Source organism: Oncorhynchus keta, chromosome 19, assembly GCF_023373465.1.
Source record: "Oncorhynchus keta strain PuntledgeMale-10-30-2019 chromosome 19, Oket_V2, whole genome shotgun sequence".
NCBI lineage: Eukaryota > Metazoa > Chordata > Actinopteri > Salmoniformes > Salmonidae > Oncorhynchus > Oncorhynchus keta.
In genome coordinates this window covers 29,274,478-29,300,735 of record NC_068439.1, presented here as the reverse complement: position 1 = coordinate 29,300,735, position 26,258 = coordinate 29,274,478, and the positions used below count along the sequence as shown (strand labels likewise).

Sequence of the window (26,258 nt, the reverse complement as noted above, 5' to 3'; positions counted from 1 at the left end):
TAACATAAAATGTGTAAAAAGGGAAGGGGTCTGAATACTTTCCGAATGTACTGCATGTGCTCCACTGTATTTGCCACCATGTGTTACAAGTTTATTGTATGTAAATAACTACATTACCAAGTCAGTCTAAAGTATGCAATTCCAACTAATACTAGGCCTACACTACATTTACATTCCCCAAAGGGCTCCAATATAAAACCCAGTTGTTCAGAAACAAATAGCTAAACCAAGGCATGCAATTTGTTTAGTTATTAAAGAGTTGAAAGTACAGTGCACAACAAAACAATGCTAACCTATTAAAGTCCACAACATGACACAGCAAACACTGACTGACCAGACCGTGTCATGTGGTTCACATTTTTACTAAGCAAATAAACCTACAGGGGCTAAGTTAAAGACAGATTAGAAAGTCACAATACAAGCCCAATAAACTTGAGCACAAGAAGAAGCAGGATAATATGGAGATGACTTTGTCCACAGAAAGTAGCATGCTGTTTTATTCCAACCCGTCTAAGACAATCTCAGATGAGCCACCACCCCCACCTAAACTCAGCATGGTACAGAGACAATTAGGCCTAAATCAAACTGTAATGTGTTCTTCTCACTGACTGGAACTCACAATCCAAGCCTAATAAACTACAGTGAGCCACCACACCATCAAGAGACCCCTCCCTGCACAGTTTACTATGGAGCAGTCAAGTTGTCCAAATTCAACAGTTATGTGTTCCGCCCTCTGACAGACAGTCACAGCGCAAAAACAGGTTTCTGTGTTTGTCTCTGTATATTAGAGAGGAACGATGGGGGCTTTAGGCTAAGCAAACGGTACAGCACCATAATTAATGATGGAATCCTGAGAAACAGACGACAACGGCAGATTTCTTTTAACTAGACAAGTCAGGTTAGAACAAATCCTTATCTACAATGATGGCCTACACCGGCCAAACCCGGACGAAGTGGGCCAATTGGCAATCTCATAGGGTGGCGTACAATTACGGCCGGTTGTGATACAGCATGGTGCCTTGCACTCCCAGCACCACTGTTAACTAAAAAATCCCATGTTCCGTCATAAAAACCCATGTTCCGTCATAAAAACCAGAGGGGGGAGAGGGGAAAAGAGGAGTTTAGACAGCAGTGTGGGTCGGTGAGGTCGGTGTATTACACAATCACCACATTCCATCAGCATACATTCCCTCACCTGTCTGTGCCTGCCCATCTCCGCCTCCTCTCTCTCGGTCTCGCTTTCCAAAACAAAAACCCCTGCAACACGTATCTTCCATATCCACCTACCCTTTCTGTTCCATGCTAACACAAACAGTTCTCTACAAAACATTCGACAAACAAACTCCTCTTCCATAGGCAGCGAATACAAAAGCAGGTTCTTCCATGCTAAAACAAACAAATAGCGCTTTCCTGAGTAGGCTACTTCAAACTCCTCCAAAAACAAATACAAAAGCTCATGTCCTCAAGTTCTGTACAGGTTCCTGTTCTGTCCTTGGACTCACCAGTGTTGTGTTGAGCAGGTTGTGGTTGGTGTTGCCGGGGCACTGTCTCCACGTCGCTGGCACTCTGTCCCATGCTATCCCACACCCTTGTCCCCTCTGACCCACCGGCCCCCCCAACTCTCCAGGTGTCCACGGTAGGGAGGAGGGATACAGAGGAAAAATAGATCCCCTGCTAAGATCCTCGTCAACAAATCCAACCGCCGTAATGCTCCTGTAACCCAAGACTCTCCTACTCCCTCTGGTCACGTTGTTCCTTTCCTTCCTCTGTCTATTTCACTGTGTGTTTCGGTCTCGCTCACACACACACACACACACACACACACACACACACACACACACACACACACACACACTTACTCACTCAAACAATTTGCAAAGTCCCTTGTCTGTGTAGCTGACTTCATAAATAAGGTACACCAGTTAAGGCAGTTGTATACCGGCAGACTCCGAAGCCTGTCATTCCTCATGGCAAAGTTCACAGGAGGCAAAACAGTATGAGAGAATTCAAATGGTATTTGATCCCAGTTCTCCTGAGGAGAAGTGGTTGGTAACTGGAGGGGAGGTCTCTCCCTCTCTCTGTAACATGAGAAGTGGTGGAAGGTGAGACGAGTCTAGGTGGAGCTCTGCACCAGCCAGAGAGGATGTGATGTCACTCAGGTGTCGTGTTGCACACCCGAAGTCAACCATATAGCCGATAATGTGCATGTGTTGTTGTATAGAAGGCCAGCTGAATGTTAGAGCTGTTGCTGACAGCTTAATTGAAACACTTTTCTTATTTTATGGATGGATTAGTTTGGATGGACAGCTTGAGGAGAGAACTGTTGAGGAAGAGAGAAGACACTAGCATAACAGCTCAGCTAAGATGCCCCAACACAATGCTAAATCAACACCACAATATCTCAGTGCAAGCTAAATTCTAAACCAAAGCACATATTTCCTCAATAGGTGTTTCTGCTTTCTAAAACCGTCCATTCTTTCACAGTGGGACTATTGGGGGAAGTGAACTAACAGAGGAACAGGAGATTTCAGTGAATGCTTAATTTGCCAGTCAGAAATCCCTGTTAAGCATGGAGAAACAGCAACTCTTCCTTCAGTCCTGTTGTACTGAACTGTATTAGCAGTGAGTGGTGTGGTTACATGTAATCAGTCTGTTTAGAGTGAAAGGGAGAGAGGAGAAATAGCTAAGGAGATAAGGTTAGTTAGAGGGATGGAGGTAAGAAGAAGGTATGTCAGAGCGGGCTGTGCACTAGACTAGGGATGCAACCCCTTCAAGTCTGCAAACACATTCCATTTACTGACAATCAACAGCAGACTTGGCAATTGCCAGACCAGTCAGTGTTGCCTGGTCAACTGCAGTGCAAATTTGTGAATAGCTAGGCCTATAACCTAACAAACTAGCAATGATTTTGAATCGCTCCTGGAAAATAAATCTTGCAGAGATGAATAAATGCCTACACTCAAACTCAGTCTGTGGCAAAACATAACAGATTAGCCCACCTAAAAATGTGATAAACTGCTATGAAAAACACAGTAACCCCTGCTGGAAGATAGAGAAAACATTAAGTAATACCAATAGCAACGTGCAGAAAGTCCATCTCATACTATGATTGGGAGCATGAAGGAATCAACAGTTGCTTCTTCCCTTAGCCTAGCTATAATTGCCTAAGACTAAGTGAATTAGTAGCCTAATTAGCCTACGCAGTCACAGTACTGCATTTACTCAACTATTAAAGACTAGTCTACAATAAAAGACAACCAAACTCACATAGCCCGAGTTGAACTGTGTGAATGAAATGGTTCGTGCTAACAGACGTGGCTGTGGCTTGCTATATGAAGCAAGCAGACAGGTAACGAAGCATTCAGTTACTGTTTGATTGAACGTTACATTTGCATTGATGTCAGAGTGATGAGAGGGACAAGAGAGTGCTCAGTACCAGGCAGTTAGCAAGTTTGGTAGACTACTAATGACCATCAGCAGCATCAGAGCTTGGACAAGCCTAGTTACCGTGACAAAATGGTCACGTGGAGTTTGACTGCGTTCGTGACTTGTGAATGCCGTTGTGGCTGTAAAAACAGTCACCGTAACAGCCCTAGGTCTGATGGTCGGAGACAAGAGTGCCGGTTCCGGTATCTCAGAAACGGCCGCCCTCCTGGGCTTTTCAAGCATGAGTGTCTAGGGCTACTGAGAATGGTGCGACAAACAAAAAACATCCAGTCCTGTGGGCACATACATCTTCTTGAGGAGAGGTCGAAAGATAAATAATCCCGGTTCCTGTTGAGTCATGCTGATGGCAGAGTCAGGATTGTGTAAGCAGCATGAGTTCCGGGCCCCATCCTGCCTAGTGTCAACGGTACAGGCTGATGGCAGGGGTATTATAGTGTGGGGAATGTTTTCCTGGCACACGTTAGGTCCCTTGATACCAATTGAGCAACGTTTCCATACCCCAAAGAATTCAGGATGTTCTGGAGGCAAAGGGGGGGTCTGACCCAATACTAGATGGGTGTACCTAACAAACTGGCCACAGTGTAGTAATAATAATAATAATAATAATAATAATAACCATTTGGCAGACACTTTTATCCAAAGTGACTTAGAGGCTCATGCATATTTCTTTTTACTTTTTTTTTTTTTTTAAACTTATGGGTGGTGCCGGGAATTGAACCTACAAGTGACATGCGCTACTAACTGAGCTACACCATAAATCAATGAACGATTGACAGACTAGTTGTCTGTGGGAATGTGCAGCTTATTGTTGACACTGTAAAGCACCTCAATGGCACAGGCAACTATGATGAAGTCAATGAGTTGACAAAGGAACATAACGTGCCTAAACTGTTCAATTAGAGGAAGAACAATTCTTTGCTCGATAACTTACAAGTTCAAACCTATGTCAATGTTTCAAACAGTAGCTATTTTTACAACCCAGAAAAGTAGCCAACTATTCTTAATGAAGTTGTCAGTGTGTGAATGTCCACAGTGAATTACCTTGACTTTGAATGTGTGTCTTCTCAAATCTGACGCAACTCCATTCCAAAACCTTTGCCTTTGTTGAGCTATAGCGCACACCACTGTAGCCCTCTCTAGAGGTGGAACCAAGTAACGACACAAAAGGGGGGAAATGACAGGCAGGAATGTTAGGAATGCGAGGCTATAGGTGATCTTTTTGATAAAAAGGTCCTAATCAGGCCCACTACCCTGGGAACCATCCCTGGCTGTCAGCTGGTCTCTATTGGGAAACCATACCAGCCTAATATCAAAAGGAAACAGATTCTGTGAAAATTAATAGGTAGATGTTTTTCTCCTCGTCACATCAACTATGAAAAGAACAAACAGTTAAGCTGAATAAAAACAGGCTACTGCATGACTCAATTCATCAGTATTGTGGAATTTGTGTTATCAAGTCACACACAGGAGTCAAGGGCAAATATGGTCTTCTTATTGCTTACAGTTGAAGTCGGAAGTTTACATACACCTTAGCCAAATACATTAAAATTCAGTTTCACAATTCCTGACATTTAATCCTAATAAAAATTCCCCGTTTTCAGTCAGTCAGGATCAACACTTTATTTTAAGAATGTGAAATGTCAGAATAATAGTAGAGACAATTATTTCTTTCCGCTTTTATTTCTTATCACATTCCCAGTGGGTCAGAAGTTTGGATACACTATTGGTATTTGGTAGCATTGCCTTTAAATTGTTTAACTTGGGTCAAATGTTTCAGGGAGCCTTTCACAAGCTTCCCACAATAAGTTGGGTGAATTTTGGCCCATTCCTCCTGACAGAGCTGGTGTAACTGAGTCAGGTTTGTAGGCCTCCTTGCTCGCACACACTTCTTCAGTTCTGCCCACAAATTTTCTAGAGGATTGAGGTCAGGGCTTTGTGATGGCCACTCCAAAACCTTGACTTTGTTGTCCTTAAGCCATTTTGCCACAACTTTGGAAGTATGCTTGGAGTCCTTGTTCATTTGGAAGACCTATTTGCGACCAAGCTTAAACTTCCCGACTGATGTCTTGAGATGTTGTTTCAATATATCCACACAACTTTCTTTCCCCATGATGCCATCTATTTTGTGAAGTGCACCAGTCCCTCCTGAAGCAAAGCACCCCCACAACATGACGCTGCCACCCTCGTGCTTCACAAATGGGATGGTGTTCTTCAGCTTGCAAGCCTCCCCCTTTTTCCTCCAAACACAGCCATGGTCATTATGGCCAAATAGCTCGATTTTTCTTTAATCAGACCAGAGGACATTTCTCCAAAAAGTACAATCTTCGTCCCCATGTGCAGTTCCAAACCATAGCCTGGCTTTTTTAAATGGCGGTTTTGAAACGGTGGGTTCTTCCTTGCTGAGTAGTCTTTCAGGTTATGTTGATATAGGACCTGTTTTACTGTGGATATAGATACTTTTGTACCCGTTTCCTCCAGCATCTTCACAAGGTCCTTTGCTGTGGTTCTGGGATTGACATGCACTTTTCGCACTGAAGTAGGTTCATCTCTAGGAGACAGAAAGCATCTTGTTCCTGAGCGGTATGACGGCTGCATGGTCCCATGGTGTTAATACCTGCGTGCTTGTACAAATGAACGGGGTATCTTCAGGCATTTGGAAATTGTTCTTAATGATGAAACAGAATTGTGGAGGTCTTGGCTGATTTCTTTAGATTTTCCCATGATGTCAAGCAAAGAGGCACTGAGTTTGAAGATAGGCCTTGAAATACATCCACAGGTACATATTTAATTGGATCTGTAATTATTAAACAAGAGTTGCATGTTATGAAATGTATTCTCAAATAATAAGGTGAACAGTAGGACAAATTACATTTAAACTGATGCCGTTTTCAATGCCTCGGTCGGGCAGATACATGTTATCACATGTTCGTTGCGCAGAACTGTCAATGTAATAATGGCCCTGCCATTGTCAGTTACAATCAGGGTAATTACCACACCTGAAGGTGTTATGCAATTGGGTAGCTTTGACAATCAAATGGGTGGGTATAAAAAAGACATGCAATTACAATGCATAATGATGCACAATGGCTGCTTTGGCACTGTTGGAAGATTTGCCAAATGGAAGATTTGCCAAATGGAAGAATTTGGAGAGAGCAAATTTTCAGAGACCAGCGAGATTTACTGGCCAATGATGAGTGACTTATGAGGCGGTTCAGATTACCAAGAGCTGTTCTCTTGGATGTCTGTGCTGTATTGGGCCCAGCTTTACAGAGAAGCACCCGCAGATACCAAGCCATGCCTGTCCTACTTCAAGTCCCGACAACCCTCGGATTTCTGGCAACCGGCACTTTTCAAAGGGAATTGGCTGACTGGCTGAGAGATCCCTGACCTACATTTAGTCATGTTAAACCAGACGTGTTATGAGGTTTAATTGGATTGACGCACTTCTAGATAAGTTTCCTTACACGGTGTGTGGACAGGCAAATAAAAAAAGTGCCATTTGCAGCAATGTTCGGTTTCCCAAATGTATTCGGTGCTATTATCTGCACTCGTGTTGCTATAAGGTCACCGAGTAAGAATGAATTAGCTTTCATTAAATCGAAAGCATTTGCATTCTATTAATGTCTACATCAAATGTGATGCGGACATGGTACTGACTAATGTAGTGGCTCGGTGGCCTGGGTCAACCCATGACTCATTGATATGGAGAAACAGCAGTGTTGGGTGCAGACTTGAGGCCGGAGCTGTGCGTGATGGCTGGCTTCTAGTTAAGAATGAGTAATGTAGAAATTCTAAATCAATTGCAATTTCTCTACTGCAGTGCCTAACCCATTCACTAAATCTTGCAGGCGACAGTGGCTATCCCCTCAAGCGGTGGCTGCACACCCCTTTTTCCAACCCACAGAGCGCAGAGGAACTACAATGTGCACCATTGCCAGGTACGTTCTGTTGTGGAGCGCACCATCGGGCTTCTGAAAAGCAGAAGCGACGACTCAGGCGGAAACCTTTTATACAAGCCTGAATAGGTCTGCGACATTGTGGGGCCTGTGTGCTGTGATATACATAATGTGGCACAGCTAAGGAATGTGGCTTTACCACATTAAAGCCAGCGTGTGGATGTGATTCATCGCTTGTAAAAACACAAGGTATGCAAACAAATAAACATTTTGGGGTAATTCTTTCAATGTACAGCTTATATCACACAAAATATTTATTATTTCCTTCAACTCCCTGGCAGTCTCGTTAATAGCGTCGATGGTGTCTCTTTGCGTTTGCAGGACTGCATCTGTGTGAACACGGACACTGGAGGGTTGTGACGCACAAGGTGCAGTGGAGGCTGGGCGCACTCAGCTCCTGCTCAGCTGCAGCTCCACTGACCCCGTTGGTACAGGCAGCGACCAAAAACAATAGAAAATGCCAATTGTTTGTGTAAATAAATGTTTAAAACAACTTGAATGCATTTGGTTTACTCTTTTCAAAACGAGGGAATACTAATTACATACCTGAATTGTCTGTGTCCCCCTCCACCAGCATCCAGAGCATCTGCCACAAGCGCCTTTTTGGCAATTGTAATGCATACACTGTGTCCACACTTTTTATTTTCTTGCTTCAACCTCCACTACAAGAACTTCCATTCTTTTCTTTTTTTTTTGCCTTTCTGTCAGGATTTGCCGTCATGCACACAGTATGGATGAATATTAATTAGTGGCGTTTCACTGACTATTTCTAGGAAACTATGGCCGTTAAAAAGGGCGGGACAAGGCGCTCCAAATTTCGAGTTGATCGTGATTTATGAAGGGGAACCGGCGTGGGACATGGGTGAGCACTGTGTATAACTGTGTTATATATCAGAATATTTTATACCACCATTTGACGCGAATCCTCTGCACAGTTTAATAAATGAGAACCCAGACCAGCCCCCACATCTTTCACTGCCTGGCTTAGGAAGGCCACACACAGTAACCATCACATGATGTGGATTAGCTTCCAGTACAAACAAGTCACACCTCTCTCATTCAATTATCATATTCAGTCTTTCAGATAAAACCACCTTACAAATAACTGACATTGTTCAACAGTTTCAGAAATAAAATACAAAAAACATTCATCAGAACAAACAAAATCACCAACAGAAACAGCATTTTACTCACATCTATACTCTGATCGTACAACCATTTGAGCCTTTCATAGATCAATTAACAGAACAGATAGGTCTGCGACAAGGACAGGCAGCAACTACCAAGTCTGGACCAGATACTATGTCCACTTCCATGGACTCACACGGAGGTCCTTCTGCGGTTGAAACAAGAGACGAGAGCCAAGGCTGTGTGGGGCTGGTAGAGAAAAACAGCTGTTTCCTAACCTTTACAGGTGTGTCCTATGCTTGGGGAAAGACCCAATCAGATAGCCCCATACAGGTGGGTGCTCTGGGACAGGCCCAATCAAATAGCTCTGTTGAAACAGTCAGGGGCTATGTGTCACGTATGAGCCCACCCCATAATGGATAGGACTGCCGAGTATCGCCAGCGCAGCAACTTTATACTATTAGTGTTGACTCACCACTTTCGGCTTTCCTGATACCATGTCTGATAGTAGTCTCCAAAAGCACAACACTGTCGCATGTGAGACTTAGCTAGGCTAGAACAGTCTTCTGTGGGTTTTCAGATGTTTGACTTAGCTTTTGCCCTAAGACCACCACTTACAAAATCTAATTTTCCTAGACAAGGCCTAAGCCATTTACACAAAAGGGTATGACAGGTTAGAAATGAAGCCATTTTCATAAAGGAGTAGGCTATGATAGAATAGGATACAGGCCTACATAGAAATCATACTTTTCTTACCCCGATTTGCCATCACAGAGTCCAAAGCACAGCAGACAACAGCTCCTGAGTCAGACAAAACAAGGGACGAAACTGAGCAAATGAGGAAGTAGAATTAACAACAGATTAAAATAGGCACCATCAGACACAAACAAATGCGATGACTGTGTGTGTGTGTGTGTGTGTGTCAATGGAGACTTATATGAGGGATAAGGACATCTGATGATAAGAGTGTTGGTTAAAAAGAGTAATTCACACCATATTAGATCATCTTTCCAGCAGGCCTAGCATTGTCTTTAAGGAGGGGGAGAGGAGCCACAGAGTAGTGAAATGGTGCTCTCCTCTCCCCAACAGACTAAGACAAGCCTCAATCAGGAAGAAGCAGTTTAGTTACCGTAAAATGAATAGCTCTAGCCCCATATTCAAAATGGTTTAGCAGAGGCTCGAACACATGGAGCTTAGAAATCAGTCTCTCGCCTTCCCTGGCAGTCCCAAGTTATGAACATGGCCCTTAATCCTCTGTCTGCTAACTACCGGTGGTGTTCACTGCGTTAATGGACCCTCACCAGACAGGAAAATAATTCATTGATGTTGTGCTTTCCACTTCAGACACAGAAACACATGCCATGTTTACTCATACACACGATTCATTTAGGACTCTGGGCACATGGGACAGTTGTTTTTAAAACAAACATACATACCAAACCATAACATACCAAACCATAACATAACATAACATACATACAACCTGCAGTGAAGCTGCTGAACATTTACATTCAGTCATCTAGCAGACTCCCATCCAGAGCGACCCAAGGTCAAGCGCCCCGCCCAACTGCATGTCGACAGATCTCCCACCAAGTCAAATCAGGGACCCGAACCAGTGACCTAAACTCCCAACAGCCAGGCCAACAACCATCCAAGATTCCCCCACTATTCCCCGAGAGCTGCCCATCAAAGACCCCTCTCCCTCCATTCACCACCCCCAAACAAATAGATTTAGTGTTACAGGCCACAATATCTTCAAGACTCAGATTGATGATTTACACAATCCCAAAAAGCAGATAGAAGAGAAGGGGGAGGCCATGTGAAAGAGACCCAGGTGATGAAGAAATGAACCAGTGTCAGTGTGAATGTCTGTCTGGATTTTAAAACCCAGCCAAAAGCCGTCAGGGGCTGACTTGTCTATTGCCCAGTCTTTTTGATGTGCTCCAATCAAGCTTTTAGGGAACAGATTCAAGCAGGGTTGCATCACAGGTTCTAAATGTTTGTTAGCCAATTACAACCACAGTACCAGCTGCACAGCTTCCGCTTATTTACAGAAACAAGCTTCCTTCCATCCAGGACATCTACCAGGCAGTGTCAGAGGAAGGCCCTAAAAATGGTCAAAATCTCCAGCCATCCTAGTCATAGACTGTTGTCTCTGCTACTGCACGGAAAGCGGTACCGTAGCTTCTACCCCGAGCCATAAGACTCCTGAACACCTAAACAAAATGGCTACCCAGACTATTTGCATTGCCCCCCCCATCTATGCATAGTCATTTTAATAACTCTACCTACATGTACATATTACCTCAACTAGTGCCCCCACACATTGACTGTACCGGTACCCCCGTGTGTGTGTGTGATAGAGATATATATATATATATATTAGTTTTGCCATAGTTATTTTACTGCTGCTCTTTAATTATTTGTTAATTTTATTTCTTATGTTTTTTTAACTGCATTGTTGGTTAGTAAGCATTTCACTGTAAGGTCTACACCCGTTTTATTCAGCGCATGTGACTCATACAATTTGATTTTGACATGTGGAGGCGATATCACGTAGGGTTTCTTTATTACAGCCTATTACATGACAAACAATGTATAAACAAAGCACCAGTTAATTACGTTACTCTCTATTCTGACAATGGGACGGGCCAAGTGGAGCCGGTGACTTATTACATTAAATGGAAGCCTGTCTGTATATGGTCCGCAGGAACAATCATCTCTTCAAGTGATCAGATACCTTTCCTGTAATCACAGTTTAGGACAGCTTAACAGGGTATACAGGGAGGCTCAGAGCAGCTCTTTGAACAGAGAGAAACAGCCAGTGGGATTGTTTGTTCATTGAAGCAGATGCAACCAGACCCAGGGCTGGATCAGGACCTGACAAAGTTGATTACCAGAAAGGGCCAATCCCATGAAGATCACTACAGAATTGAACAGTCAATGCAGCAACACATAATTATGCGGTCACCCAGCTTGTGAGGAGTAGGTGTGGTCCTGGAATATCATAGCAGGAAATGGGTAGGGCGGTGAGTGGTAAGTACAGCACTTTGGAATGTAGTAGTCCCTGAACAAAGTCTCCTGACCAAAATAAAAAGAATCCCTCCCTGCTGCCCACGTGACTAACCTGAGCAGAAACAAGGTTGGGTTGCGTTCAGCTATTCAAAACCTTGTGGAATGTCCAGATAGTATTCACACCCCAGGATTTTTTGTTGTTGTGTGTGTTACAAAGTGGGATTAAAATGGATTTAGTCTTTAAATATATATTTTTTACAATGTACACAAAATACTCAAACAAAATATGAACATTTGTAAAAATAATAATGAAAAACAGTAGTATTTCTTGATTAGATAGGTAACCCTGAGTCAATACAATTCAGAATTACCTTTGGAGCTGTCCACACCTGGATTGTGAAACCTTTGTCCATTATTCTTCAAGCTCTGTCAAATGGGTTGTTGATCATTGCAAGACTGGGGCTCCCGAGTGGCGCAGTGGTCAAAGACACTGCATCTCAGTGCTTGAGGCATCACTACAGACACCCTGGTTCGTATTCAGGCTGTTTCACAACCGGCCGTGATTAGGAGTCCCATAGAGCGACGCACAATTGGCCCAGCGTCGTCCGGGTTTGGCCGGTGAAGGCTCTCATTGCAAATAAACATTTGTTAACGGACTTGCATAGTTAAATAAAATAAAAAGTGAAAGACAACCATTCTCAGGTCTTGCCAGATTTTAGACAAAAAAGCTAACAAGGCGACTCAGGAACATTCCCCGTCTTATTGGTAAGCAACCCCAGTGTAGATTTGGCCTTGTGTTTTAGGTTATTGTCTGATAAAAGGTGAATTCATCTCATGTAAAGCAGACTGAACCAGGTTCTCCCCTAGGATTTGTGCTTAGGTCAATTGCATTTATTTTGTATCCTGAAACACTCCCCAGTTAACACTTGAACTGCCGTAGGCCACATTATGATTTCAATTATCAGCCCACAAAAAAAAGCTATGACCTGCTCCTTCCCTGACTTTTCCTGAAAAAGGTTGGAATTTTACACTGCTCATTTGTCAGAATTGAAAATCACACACTGAAAAGTATGAGCCCTTGTACCTGTTTTTCCTCACACCTATTCCTAACTTAAAAATCAGCCAACACAATGTGCTGTAGGACTTTGGAACCCAGCCAGGCACTAATGCAGTCTCTCGCTCTTCACTGAATGAATGACAAATGGATAATTGTGCACCTTACTTCACAATTGCATTTAAATTAGGCCTAACTGAATAAGGAGGGTAAAAGAGGTTCATTTCATTTAGAAACAATGAGTTTGTGTGATGCCTATTAAAAATCAGCAGTAAATATTTTGACTGCATGCCTTGCAGGTTGATACCATTCTCTTTTATGATTTCATTTGTAAAAAGAAGCTGTTATGGGACTGTTTTATTTACTATAACTCTATTACTAATCAAATGTATTGGAATGGAAACAAAAACAGGCTACATATTGCAGTAGGCCTTTAGAATAATGAAAAACATATACTTGACTATCTAGCAAAGCAAACGATGCCAGCCCACTTAATGAATGGCAAATGGGCGATAATTGTGTAAGTTACTTCACAATAGAATTTAAATTAGGACTGTAGTAGTGTGATGATGAGTAGTGTGAACAATAGTGTGATGATGATGAGCTGCCTATTTATCAGCGTTGGCGCTCATTTTAATAATTTGATGGCACACCTTGCAGGTTGATCCCATTCTCTGACGTTTTACATTGTAAAAATAATCTGTTACTACAGGAATGTTTAATTTACTGTAACTATTACTAATTTAATGTAAGGGAAATTAAAACATGCCATGAGTTGCAGAAGGCCTTTAAAATAATACAAAACATCCTTGACTCTAGCCAAGTTGATGAGGGGGAAACAAATGATGCCAGTCAACCTGCACATTGAAATTACACCAAAACTAATTTCACACATAAGAGTTAACCTATAGACAAGGATAAATCGACAATAACCTGATGAGTGACAACATTAGGAAATTCAAATTGTACATGAAGAGAAGGGCGCATATTGTAATTGACAGATGTGGGGAAAGGAGAATTTCTTTATCAAATCCTCCTTCAGTCACATGCAGGTAAAACATTGTGATTTCTATATAGTATCCAAAAAATAATATTTTGCAGTTTCTATGACACTTACCTTTGTCAAATAACTCCAAATTCAAGAGGTCCAAATGCCAATTTTTCGAAGAATATCCGTGTTGTCCATGCATTAGGCACATGACCACTCACGCAGCAGAATTGCTCTGGCTACTATAAGCAAAAACTAGAAACATAATAATCGTAAAATTAAAATATGCTATTCTGTCATCAATGAATGGGTGCTAGAAACTGATAATGGTGCATGTGACTTCAGTAAAATGTTGGTTAGCCGCCAGTGTCGAAACCAATGCTTTTCATATCTGGGGAAAGATTAGACAAGGCCAGCGGGTGAGCAACTGTCCGAGACTGTGGCTTTGAGACTCGGGGAGCCTTACATGGGCAAAGGCAGAAATGTGACCACGGACAACTTCACATCAATTTCCATGGCAGACAAGTTGATTGCATAGACTAGCCTGCTCGGAACAGTGAATAAACAGAAAGCGGGAGTTGCCCCCCTCTGGACAAAACATACCAGCGGAGGTGTACTCCACATCAGTGATGGAGAGTGGTAAAGCAACACTCACAGTGTACAGATATTAAATAAGAGTGTTTGCATCCTCAGCACCGTGCCTCCCACTGGATCAGGCATGTGACAATTACAAGCATTCCATAACATAATGCAGCCACAACTATGCTTGAAATTATGGAGTGTTGTATTGCATTTGACCCAAACATAACACTTTGTGTTCAGAACAAAAAGTGAATAGCTTTGCCACATTCTTTGCAGTATTACTTTAGTGCCTTGTTGCAAACAGGATGAATGTTTTGGAATACTTGCATTCTTTACAGGCTTCTTTCTTTTCACTCTGAATGAAGTTAGTATTGTGGAGTAACTGCAATGTTGTTGATCCTTCCTCAATTCTTCTATCGCAGCCATTCAACTCTAACTGTTTTAAAGTCACCATTTGGTGAAATCACCGAGCGGTATCCTTCCTCTTCGGCAACTGAGTCAGGATGAACACCTGTCTCTTTGTAATGACTGGGTGTATTGATACACCATCCAAAGTGTAATTAATAACTTCACCATGCTGAAAGGGATATTCAATGTCAGATGTTTTATTTTTCCAGCTACCAATAGGTGCTCTTCTTTGAGAGGCATTGGAAAACCTCCCTGGTCTTTGTGGTTGAATCTGTGTTTGAAATTCACTGCTTAACTGAGGGACCTTACAGATAATTGTATTTGTGGGGTACAGAGATGAGGTAGTCATTCAAAAATCATGTTAAACACCATTATTGAACAGAGAGTCCATGCAACTTATGTGACTTTGCACATTTTTACTCCGGGAACTTTAGGCTTGCCATAACAAAGGGGTTGAAAAATCTAGAAAAACATAATCCCACTTTGACATTATTGTGACAAATAATCTCAATTGAATACATTTTAAATTCAGGACGTAAAAACAACATTTTGAAAAAGTCAAGGGGTGTGAAAACTTTATGAAGGCACTGCACGTCATGTAGAACAAAGAAGCCCTCTGAAATGCAGAATAAGGACTCTTGTCTGCTCTATATGACATTTCTATCTGCAACGTTCATCAACATGTGCCTAGTGAACATGGGTCCAAATCTCAAACAGGAAGTCAAATCTTTGACCTACATACAGTAGGTCCTCCTTTAGAAGTTGCAGCGTACTGCGGCGCAGCTTGCATGATGCCACAGAATTCTATGCCACATTATTTAAGTGTGAACCACTGGTATCATTAATGCTAGTTAGTGCTAGTTTGACCACCAGAGGGCATCTTTGAGAAGCATTTGGTAGCCTGCAATTATAGCTGTATTAGAGATTGCGGGCACGCGGGAGACTGGGGTTCAAATCCCCGACAGGGAGGAAGGAGTAGGCAGTCCTCGTAAATATGATTTTGTTTTTAACTGATTCCATATGTGTCATTTCATAGTTGTGATGTCTTCACTATTATTCTACAATGTAGAAAACCGTAAAAACGAAGAAAAACACTGAAATGAGTAGATGTGTCCAAACTTTTGACTGGTACTTGCTTAATTAATATTAGGTTGTTTCTCTTCCAAAGAAAACAAAAACCCTCTGGGTTTCCATTAGGATGGAACATAAAATATGGCTCTGTACAACGTGACGTTTGGGAGTACAGTACTGGTCTATTTAGCTAAAGAATCCAGTGTCCTGTAGGCACGCTGGAGACCGGGGTTCAATTGCCCGACGGGGAGGAAGGATGAAGCTGTCCTTGTAAATAAGAATTTACCATCCACTCCGGAGCCCCATCCACAAAGTATCAAAATACAGAGAGGTGTTGGTAAAGGTATATTGTCCTGCTAATAGCCCATAATGGGCTATTATAATACTGTACATGCTGTCCAGGTCAGGATTACCAAAACATTTCTTTATTAAAAGACTATCAGAAAGAATGTTGGTACTTATTTATTTTGATCTAAAGCCATGAATGAGTGAGTCACTCAGCTTTACATAGGTGCCAGCTATATGACTGTCATCAACTTGATAATATATAAAGATATGAGGTTATTTAGTTTTCAAAAACACACTAAAGAGAGTAATTGTAATCTGAATAAAGGCAAACATATTTGTAAAGGCAAAAACATTTATTTCTGTTTTAGAGGGAGAGAAATGCTGGGCCAAATGTGCACCACCCATAAAGGCCAAAATATAGTCCTGCTAATAGCCATAATGGTACGTACAACGTAACTGTGTGTTTGAAAAGTATTTTCCAGTAAGCAACAATTTGCTTACCTTCATTAGAAAACTTTGTTCCAATATTTCTGTAATTCAGTGATAGTCATTCATTATGGATCCATAACTAAATAAACATCAGCATTTTGAAAGAGTATTTTTATTACTTTACTAACGAAAGCATAAAGATGTCATTATTAATTACATTGTTTTAGTTTGAACCTGCAGACTGGCACTAAGAACAGAACAGTGGGAACATTTCCCTAGTCAGCGCCATTATTAGTGCAATGCCCCTAAAGTGTTGTCAGTGTGGCGGTCCAACCCCTCCCCCTTCCTCCCTTCCCCATGGGCTTGGTCGGTCTTCTGTGCGTGGCTCTGCAGCCCATCCTGTGCCCCTGCCCCCTGGCGCCTTGAACCTTACGCACTTTCAGTGGATACAGCTGGAGAACTTCAAGGCAGTCCCATTGTGTGCCACTCGGTAGCCATAACCAATATATATTGTCCTGCTAATAACAAGGTTAATAATATATCTGTGAGAATATCAAATGGGATTTTATATAATTCTAAATTAATAATAGTCACTTTGTTGAAAAAAGAAATAATTGGAAATGATTTTGTTTTCAAATAATGTAAAATGAGCGAGAAAGAGGCCCTTCTTGAACATGGGACGAGACATTGTTACTAATTTGTAAATAAAGCCTGTTTGTAGGTTTTTCTCCCTCTTAAAAAAAAATATTCTAAATCACAGTCATCTCATGGGTCTCCCAGTCGAGGCCACCATGGGTATTGAACCAACATCTGTAGCAACACAGCTTGCACTGCTATGCAGTGTCTTAGACCATTGTGCCACTCAGGTGCTGTACAATGTGACCGGACGGGAGTGGCATACAGTACTACAGTATGAGCAAAATAATCCTAACAAAATAAAATATTAAAAACCCTAGTGTAACATTTTAGTAAGTAATACTGAAGTCGTGCACAATTATCAGTTACTATTTAGGTTTATGTCACCCATTCATTGTCAGTTAGAGACACAGTAGGACCCAAAAGCATAATCAGTGTCTAACTCCCTCGCGCTGGTCTGGAGCAATGAAGTGGTGACGCAGGGTACCGTACTAAACCACAAATTACCTCCAAGTCCCACGGCGTATTCTCGCAACTTTTATCTACTGATGCACAGTATGTAAAGTAGAAAAGCCTCGGTGATACCGCTAGGCGTGATCGACTGGGTTTCCTTTTGAGGATATCCGACCGTAGTGTGCACACACCTTCAGCAAGTCGGGTTGGCTTATATACCCCCTCGTGTCAAAGTGAGGAAAATCAATGAAGCGGGGGTGTTAACTTCTTGAAGCTAGGGGGCACTATTTTTATGTTTGGAAAAATAACGTTCCCAAAGTAAACAGCCTATTTCTCAGGACCAGATGCTAGAATATGCATATAGATAGAAAACACTGAAGTTTTCAAAACTGTCTAAATATTGTCTGTGAGTATAACAGAACTGATATTGCAGGCGAAACCCTGAGGAAAATCCAATCAGGAAGTGCCTCTTATTTTGAAACCCTTCTGTTCCTTTGCATGCCTATCCTCCATTTAAAGGGATATCAACCAGATTCATTTTTCTATGGCTTCCCTAAGGTGTCAGTCTTTAGACAGTTTCAGGCTTTTATTTTGAAAAATGAGCGTGAAAGATCATTGCGTAAGTGGATAGGTGGGGGCTCTGAGTGAGTTTTTGCTCTACAGAGTAAAGCCACCATTGTTCCTCCCGCTGTTATTGAAAAACCTCAACACTCGGTTGATATATTATCGAATATATATTTTTAAAACTACCCGAGGAATGATTATAAAAAACATTTCACATGTTTCTGTTGACATTATGAAGACTATTTGGAATTTCCATCTGCGATGTCGTGACCGCTCTTTCCTGTGGAGTTCTGAACATAATGCGACAAACGTCGGTATTTTGGGTATAAAAATAATCTTTATGGAACAAAAGGAACATCTCGTGAGTGAAAACATCCGAAGATCAACGGTAAAAGGTTAATTTGATTGCTTTTCGGATTTTCGTGACCAAGCTTCCTGATGCTAAGTGTACATAATGCTATGCTAGGCTATCGATAAACTTACAAACGCTTGGATTGCTTTCGCTGTGAAGTATAATTTCAAAATCTGAGACGACAGGTGGATTAACAAAAGGATAAGCTGTGTTTTGCAATATTGCACTTGTGATTTTATGAATATGAATATTTTTTTAGTAATATTATATGACTGTTGCGCTATGCTATTCAGCGGTTGCTGATGACGATGATCCCGCGACAGGGATGGGTAGCGTCAAGAAGTTAAAGGAGGAACCACTGTACCAATCAGAAGGTAACAGCCCTGGCAAGGTGGTCAGTGAGCACGACTTGGACTAAGTAGAGCCCGTTCTGGGCCAACAGCTAGGTTACTTACTCACTTCAGAAGACCATAGGCCTTGTAACGTCCCCAGTCAGTAGTAGTGTCTGGGATTCCTGGGATTAGAGCCAAGTAGTGTCTGGGATTCCTGACTTCTGTGAAGGACTTGAATTATTTATATATAAAAGAGAAAAACAAAGTCGGTGAAGGTCAAACAAAATAACATACTCCACATGGAAAACAGCCTGACAGACTGGAGGTGTGACTACTACTGCAGATTTGTATAGCGCTGTACTGTACTAGAGAGTGCTGACAACACTGAAGCCCGCTGGGGCCGATAAAACGCATACAGATCAATATCTCTACCAAGGAGAAGGTCAGGGACGGACACTAGGGACTTATACATCCAGACACATCATGACAACTTCACCTTGACAACATGAAAAACAAACCGCTTGAACTGATGAACCTAAACATTAACGTAGCTGCTGCACGTTGGAGATGTAAATAACCATTAGAACAGTCAGAACATAGGCTAGGCCGTCCTGTTTCAGCTGCAGCAATCTCACGCATGGTCAGCTATGCTCCGTCTAACCGGTTTGGCAATGTCCCTGCAGTGAGTAGACACTGACACAGAAACACGTGATGTCATTCCCCACGGCAGTAGCAGTGTACGTCTGTACGCCACTTAAATTAGCCTAACTAATCCCCAGTGCCAGGGCATTAGGCTCAGGCACCTGTGGAACTAGACAGAGCTTGCCAAGTATCTGCCTGGTTATTATGCTTGCTTATATTGAATGGCATAATCAGTAGACTATTTCTTATAGGCCTACATGTATATAGCCAATGCTTTTGACCTTCACATGGATGCCTGAGTAAAGACAGTGTGAGGTTGCCCACAAATTGTTCACTACAGAGAAAGATCTGTGCTTCACTCAGTTCCATACTCAAAATGCCAAGCTGTGCATTAGGGCCGAGCTCATAGACTACTTCAACTCCCATGCAGATCTGGAGAGGTAGACTAGGCTAGCTTTTAAAAAGCAACACATGACCTGTTATGAGCAGGCAGGAAAGGCAAACAAAATGTTCACCTGGCTGCTGCTCCTTTGTGTGGCCAATCTGAGAGTAAACTAGAGGTTAGACTAGGCCTCCATAATGCACAATAGGTCCTGGCCTGAACACTTGAAAAAGTAACAGATAGTCTTACACACACCTCGGTCTAGCGCCATTGAACTTAAAATGGTGAGCAGAGCAGGTAATGACCCATCTCTCTGTGCTTATTGGTATGTTTAGGTGATTGTTTGACTGTTTTAGAGTCCTATGGCCTCTCTCTTACATCGGGAAACCAGAACCTGACACAAAAAGGAATGAAGTGACAGGTGAAGGAAGCCAGATTTTGAGGTTTGGTAAGGTGATGCAGCCATGAGATTTTGGGTACTTTCATCAAAATGAAAGTGTGTGTGTGACCGTGTGGGTGCTCCTTCGACTGTACCAATTACATACACACATTGCCTACATGGGCGACATGTAGCCTAGCAGTTAAGAGCATGGGCCAGTAATTGAAAGGTTGCTAGTTCAAATCCCTTTTTTTATTTTACCTTTATTTAACCAGGTAGGCTAGTTGAGAACAAGTTCTCATTTGCAACTGCGACCTGGCCAAGATAAAGCATAGCAGTGTGAACAGACAACAGAGTTACACATGGAGTAAACAATTAACAAGTCAATAACAGTAGAAAAAAAGGGAGTCTATATACAATGTGTGCAAAAGGCATGAGGAGGTAGGCGAATAATTACAATTTTGCAGATTAACACTGGAGTGATAAATCAGATGGTCATGTACAGGTAGAGATATTGGTGTGCAAAAGAGCAGAAAAGTAAATAAATATAAACAGTATGGGCATGAGGTAGGTGAAAATGCGTGGGCTATTTACCAATAGACTATGTACAGCTGCAGCGATCGGTTAGCTGCTCAGATAGCTGATGTTTGAAGTTGGTGAGGGAGATAAACTTCAGTGATTTTTGCAATTCGTTCCAGTCACAGGCAGCAGACTACTGGAACGAAAGGCGGCCAAATGAGGTGTTGGCTTTAGGGATGATCAGCGAGATACACCTGCTGGAGCACGTGCTACGGATGGGTGTTGCCATCGTGACCAGTGAACTGAGATAAGGCGGAGCATTACCTAGCATGGACTTGTAGATGACCTGAAGTCAGTGGGTCTGGCGACGAATATGTAGCGAGTGCCAGCCGACTAGAGCATACAAGTCGCAGTGGTGGGTGGTATAAGGTGCTTTAGTGACAAAATGGATGTCACTGTGATAAACTGCATCCAGTTTGCTGAGTAGAGTGTTGGAAGCAATTTTGTAGATGACGTCGCCGATGTCGAGGATCGGTAGGATAGTCAGTTTTACTAGGGTAAGCTTGGCGGCGTGAGTGAAGGAGGCTTTGTTGCGGAATAGAAAGCTGACTCTTGATTTGATCTTCGATTGGAGATATTTGATATGAGTCTGGAAGGAGAGTTTACAGTCTAGCCAGACACCTAGGTACTTATAGATGTCCACATATTCAAGGTTGGAACCATCCAGGGTGGTGATGCTAGTTGGGCATGCGGGTGCAGGCAGCGATCGGTTGAAAAGCTTGCATTTGGTTTTACTAGCGTTTAAGAGCAGTTGGAGGCCACGGAAGGAGTGTTGTATGGCATTGAAGCTCGTTTGGAGGTTAGATAGCACAGTGTCCAATGACAGGCCGAAAGTATATAGAATGGTGTCGTCTGCGTAGAGGTGGATCAGGGAATCGCCCGCGGCAAGAGCAACATCATTGATATATACAGAGAAAAGAGTCGGCCCGAGAATTGAACCCTGTGGCACCCCCATAGAGACTGCCAGAGGACCGGACAGCATGCCCTCCGATTTGACACACTGAACTCTGTCTGCAAAGTAATTGGTGAACCAGGCAAGGCAGTCATACGAAAACCGAGGCTACTGAGTCTGCCGATAAGAATATGGTGATTGACAGTCGAAAGCCTTGGCAAGGTCAATGAAGACGGCGGTTATGATATCGTTTAGTACCTTGAGTGTGGCTGAGGTGCACCCGTGACCGGCTCGGAAACCAGATTGCACAGCGGAGAAGGTACGGTGGGATTCGAGATGGTCAATGACCTGTTTGTTGACTTGGCTTTCGAAGACCTTAGATAGGCAGGGCAGGATGGATATAGGTCTGTAACAGTTTGGGTCCAGGGTGTCCCTCCCCCTTTGAAGAGGGGGATGACTGCGGCAGCTTTCAATCCTTGGGCATCTCAGACGATATGAAAGAGAGGTTGAACAGGCTGGTAATAAGGGTTGCGACAATGGCGGCAGATAGTTTCAGAAATAGAGGGTCCAGATTGTCAAGCCCAGCTGATTTGTACGGGTCCAGGTTTTGCAGCTCTTTCTGAACATCTGCTATCTGGATTTGGGTAAAGGAGAACCTGGAGAGGCTTGGGCGAGGAGCTGCGGGGGGGGCGGAGCTGTTGGCCGAGGTTGGAGTAGCCAGGCGGAAGGCATGGCCAGCCGTTGAGAAATGCTTATTGAAGTTTTCGATAATCATGGATTTATCGGTGGTGACCGTGTTACCAAGCCTCAGTGCAGTGGGCAGCTGGGAGGAGGTGCTCTTGTTCTCCATGGACTTCAGTGTCCCAGAACTTTTTGGAGTTGGAGCTACGGGATGCAAACTTCTGCCTGAAGAAGCTGGCCTTAGCTTTCCTGACTGACTGCGTGTATTGGTTCCTGACTTTCCTGAACAGTTGCATATCCCGGGGACTATTCGATGCCCTAAATCCCTGAGCCATTAAGGTGAAAGAAATCGGCAAATGTGCCCTTGAACAAGGCACCTAACCCCAATTGCGTCAGAATTGCCATTGATAATGCCAGACCCTGGCCATGACCCTACTATCCGAGGGTGTCTCAGGGGGAGTTACGATAAGCAAAAAACACATTTACAATTCACACGTTTATAATACACACTTGTACATGTGAGATCTAACAAATATAACCACCTACCTAATGTTTGATGTTTTACTTATTAGGCTACAGATTAGAAATGCCACCTGTACCTGGCATTTGAAAAGTAACTTCTCAAACTGAACTGATGCAACAAAACACATACATAAATTTACTTCTGGTGCTAAATCAGCTGCTCTCCATTTTCATTGTGAGATAGCGTTCATAAATATTGTAGAGAGCAACAACCAGTGCCGCTTAATCTGTACTCCCTGACATCCTATTTAAGGCTTGTTCCTAGAGCAGAGCATAATGCTGCGAGCCTGGGAAGAGCTTGGAAGACCTGGGTGGATACAATCACCCATTGTGTCGGGTTCATTCTGCAGCACTGGCCATGTCAACACACAGAGGGGGGCTTGTTATAATTTATTCATATAGCCAACTGACAGCAGAACAGTAACCATTACAAGTCTGAAACAATGAACCACATATCATTAACTTTCCATTGGAAACAAATAGGCCCTAATTAACTACATGTAGGCCTATTAATCAGGTAGCATGGATGTGACGATGTGCTGAATTGGAAAGTGAAGAAATCTATCATTTTCTGTTCAGAAAAATTACGTTACAACCTCCTCACTAAAACCATGGACTTGAACCCAGACTACAGATATCCATCACCTTTTGCAGTGAAGTGTTAAAGCAGCCTATATAAAAAAATGTGAAACAATAGCCTTACCTTTAAAACGACTGACGAGCATACAATTGCGTACCTCGATCTGATAAAACAATCCCTTTCTTTCATCTTCTCTCTTAAAAAAAACGGACGACTCAGACAAACCCTGAGGTATCCTATTCTACAGAGCTGTTTACCACCTCCAGTCAGCACTGAAGGCACTTGACACTTGTTGGAACAAGCAGAAATGGCTGTAAAGGAATTCCTGAGAGTTATTTGCTCCTCTACTCTCTAAATGAGTGGAAACTAAAACGCCCAGCAACATGACAGTCTTATGTTTTACATGGTTACACAAGCAGTCTCTTTTCAATTCAAATCACAACCGTAATGAAACCAGAGAGATCAAACTGAATGAGGCACAGGGTAATTAAACTGGAGAAACTAATAATGCTGAATGATAACCCTCAAAGGGTTATTACTGTATGCTTAGTCCTGCAACGAGCCATTGTTTACAGCCTGGCACCCTTGATCAACCAAACCTAAACTACTGTTTCACCAAAATAAAGTTTCCCATCAACAGAGGCATTTCCAATATCTCTAGGAACAATACTTACGATCTGGCATGTTGAATAGGTCCTTCGCTATCAAATAAGCATTTAAAATAAGTTTTATTTAGAGTCTCCCATTTTCTACCTGTGGGCTGCCATTGTAGTCCATTCTAGACCACGCGAGAGTAAGCGACATTGAAATCACACTACAAGAGACCCTGGATAAAAACGGGTTTTAAACACTTATTTGACAGCGAAAGACACATTCAACCTGACATCTATATTTTAGTCATTTAGCAGACACTTATCCATAGCGACTTACAGCGAGTGTATTTTCATCTTAAAATAGCTAGGTGGGACAACCACATATCAGTCATAGTTACTTTATTGAGTTAAAATGTACTTACTATCAGCAAAGTCAAGTGTGAGCGTTTGTTCACGAAATAGTAGGGGGGGTGAATCGTAAGTATTGTTCCAAGAGATATTAGATATGTCTCGACATGAAACGTTATTTTGGTGAAAACTAATAGTTTAGATTTTGTTGATCAAGGACCCCAGAAATGAGCCATCTGTAAACAATGGCCCAATCGGTTTTTTTGCTGACGTGATGATACACGATGTCCTGAAAACATTCCAACTGATGACTGTCGTAGACAAAATAGACCGAGCCCATTTAAAACAGCTTTTGTTGGCACGTGTGTGTGTGTTAAACTGCTTTTATGCCTATTTGATGGCATACAGATGGAAATAGTGTGAAATTGTGGTAAAAGTCAAGTCTATTCGGCCTTCAATAACCTATAAGATTGGCATTACAGGTGGGCAAACTAGAGCAGGGCACTGACTGGGTCTATCATCAAGCAGAAATAACTAATGCGCTAACTAACTTACCATCAACTTAGTATTTGGTCGGCAAAATGTTGACTGTGCCATTAACGTTATAGTGGCACAAAATAATCGGCAAACGAGTTATGTTATGGAAAATGGGGTTGTGCATTGCACCCGACTTTACCTGGCTGGATAGCCAGCAAGCTAGTTGCGCTAATTTATCATATAGTTACTGTAGCTGGTTAGCTATAAGAACATTTAATCAGACAGAATAAAGATTGACCTTACCTATAACGTTAATGAAAAGGCTAGCTCGCATGTTGATACACAACGTATGTGATGTGATACACTACTATAGTAAAAGTACTGGAATTTACAAGTAAAATAGCTGACGTAAGCAAGCAACAGGTGGCTATAGTAGTTCCGGCTAATCTCTGAATGACTAGCTATTCACTAACCAGTTAACTACTTTCCTGACCTAACAATGAACACAATAATGCATGTTCTCAGTGAGACAGTTATGTATCTTGAAAAACAAGATATAATAGCTAGCTATGCACTTACCTTTGAAATATTGTTCCAAAAGCTGAGTCGCTCGACTTAAATCCCCGTGTTAGCTACAACGCCGGAACTAGTTAAAATATACAGGTAATTTAGCTACCGAAGGTGCCAAAACTCAAGCAACAACTAATATCAGGTTACTATAGTGTATACATTTTCATTTGTAGATAGACTGCTTAGATATATATTAATTTACGTAGTCGCTAGCTACCAATTTGAAAACTGTGCCCAGAAATCGCTGTTGAAAGTGGACAGATTAGTGAGTCTGCACAGGCGCACTGAAGATGTAAAATGAGGCGAACCAACTTTTGCAATGACCTGTAGGTTATTCGGTTTTTTTGCGGCCTATTATTGTAGATGGATGTGCTTTCCAAACATTGAGAATCAAAAGAAAGAATGCACTGGAAACAAACGTATACATCGAGGGTAGACATTTTTAGCTAAGCTCGTACAAACAATGCGGCCACTCCGAGGATGGCATGGTAATGAAATGTCACGTAAAGTTTGACACAACAAAATGTTTGTTTGACTGTGAGGCGCATTGTTAGTGTTCGCTGGACCACGGAAAATAATATCCCTTCCCATCTCCAAATGACTGGAGTTGATTTCAAAATCAGAGATGACTGACTGTATGATGATAGGCCTATCCTCACAAGCGATAGATGGGGGTGAGGGCCACAAAAAAAATATTAACTCATCATGAGAGGGCGCAGTTGCTCGTGAGTCTGCTCACATTCATTGTGCCCTTGAGCAAGGCAATTAAACCCCCCATGCCTCTCCAAAATCCAATGTATGTATGTGTCTTTCGGAGGGGGTAGGGTTAAAAGCGGAAGTAAAATTTCGGTTGGACCTTGTGTGCAATTGATCAATAAAGTTATCTTAATGTGATATGATTGCATTGTCG

General features: G+C 42.3%; 1 protein-coding gene across 7 annotated transcripts in view; it reads right to left on the bottom strand.

Annotated features, from left to right (window-relative positions):
* The window catches only part of LOC118371171 (phosphatase and actin regulator 4A-like), a 46,893-nt gene extending 21,024 nt beyond the window's left edge, over positions 1–25,869 (bottom strand). Inside the window, exons 1-3 of one of the 7 annotated variants that reach the window (XM_052470172.1) lie at positions 25,358–25,869; positions 18,831–18,934; positions 9,288–9,332 (exon numbers count right to left, since the gene is read on the bottom strand). In XM_052470172.1, the coding sequence (XP_052326132.1) occupies positions 9,288–9,300 (13 nt within the window). In that variant the 5' untranslated portion in view covers positions 9,301–9,332; positions 18,831–18,934; positions 25,358–25,869. Of the gene's footprint in view, positions 1–1,195; positions 1,371–1,502; positions 2,075–9,287; positions 9,333–18,830; positions 18,935–23,483; positions 23,586–25,081; positions 25,171–25,357 lie in introns of those variants that run through there. The other 6 variants (XM_052470171.1, XM_052470167.1, XM_052470169.1 and 3 more) reach the window with 6 other exon arrangements.
* Positions 25,870–26,258: the final 389 nt, after the last annotated feature.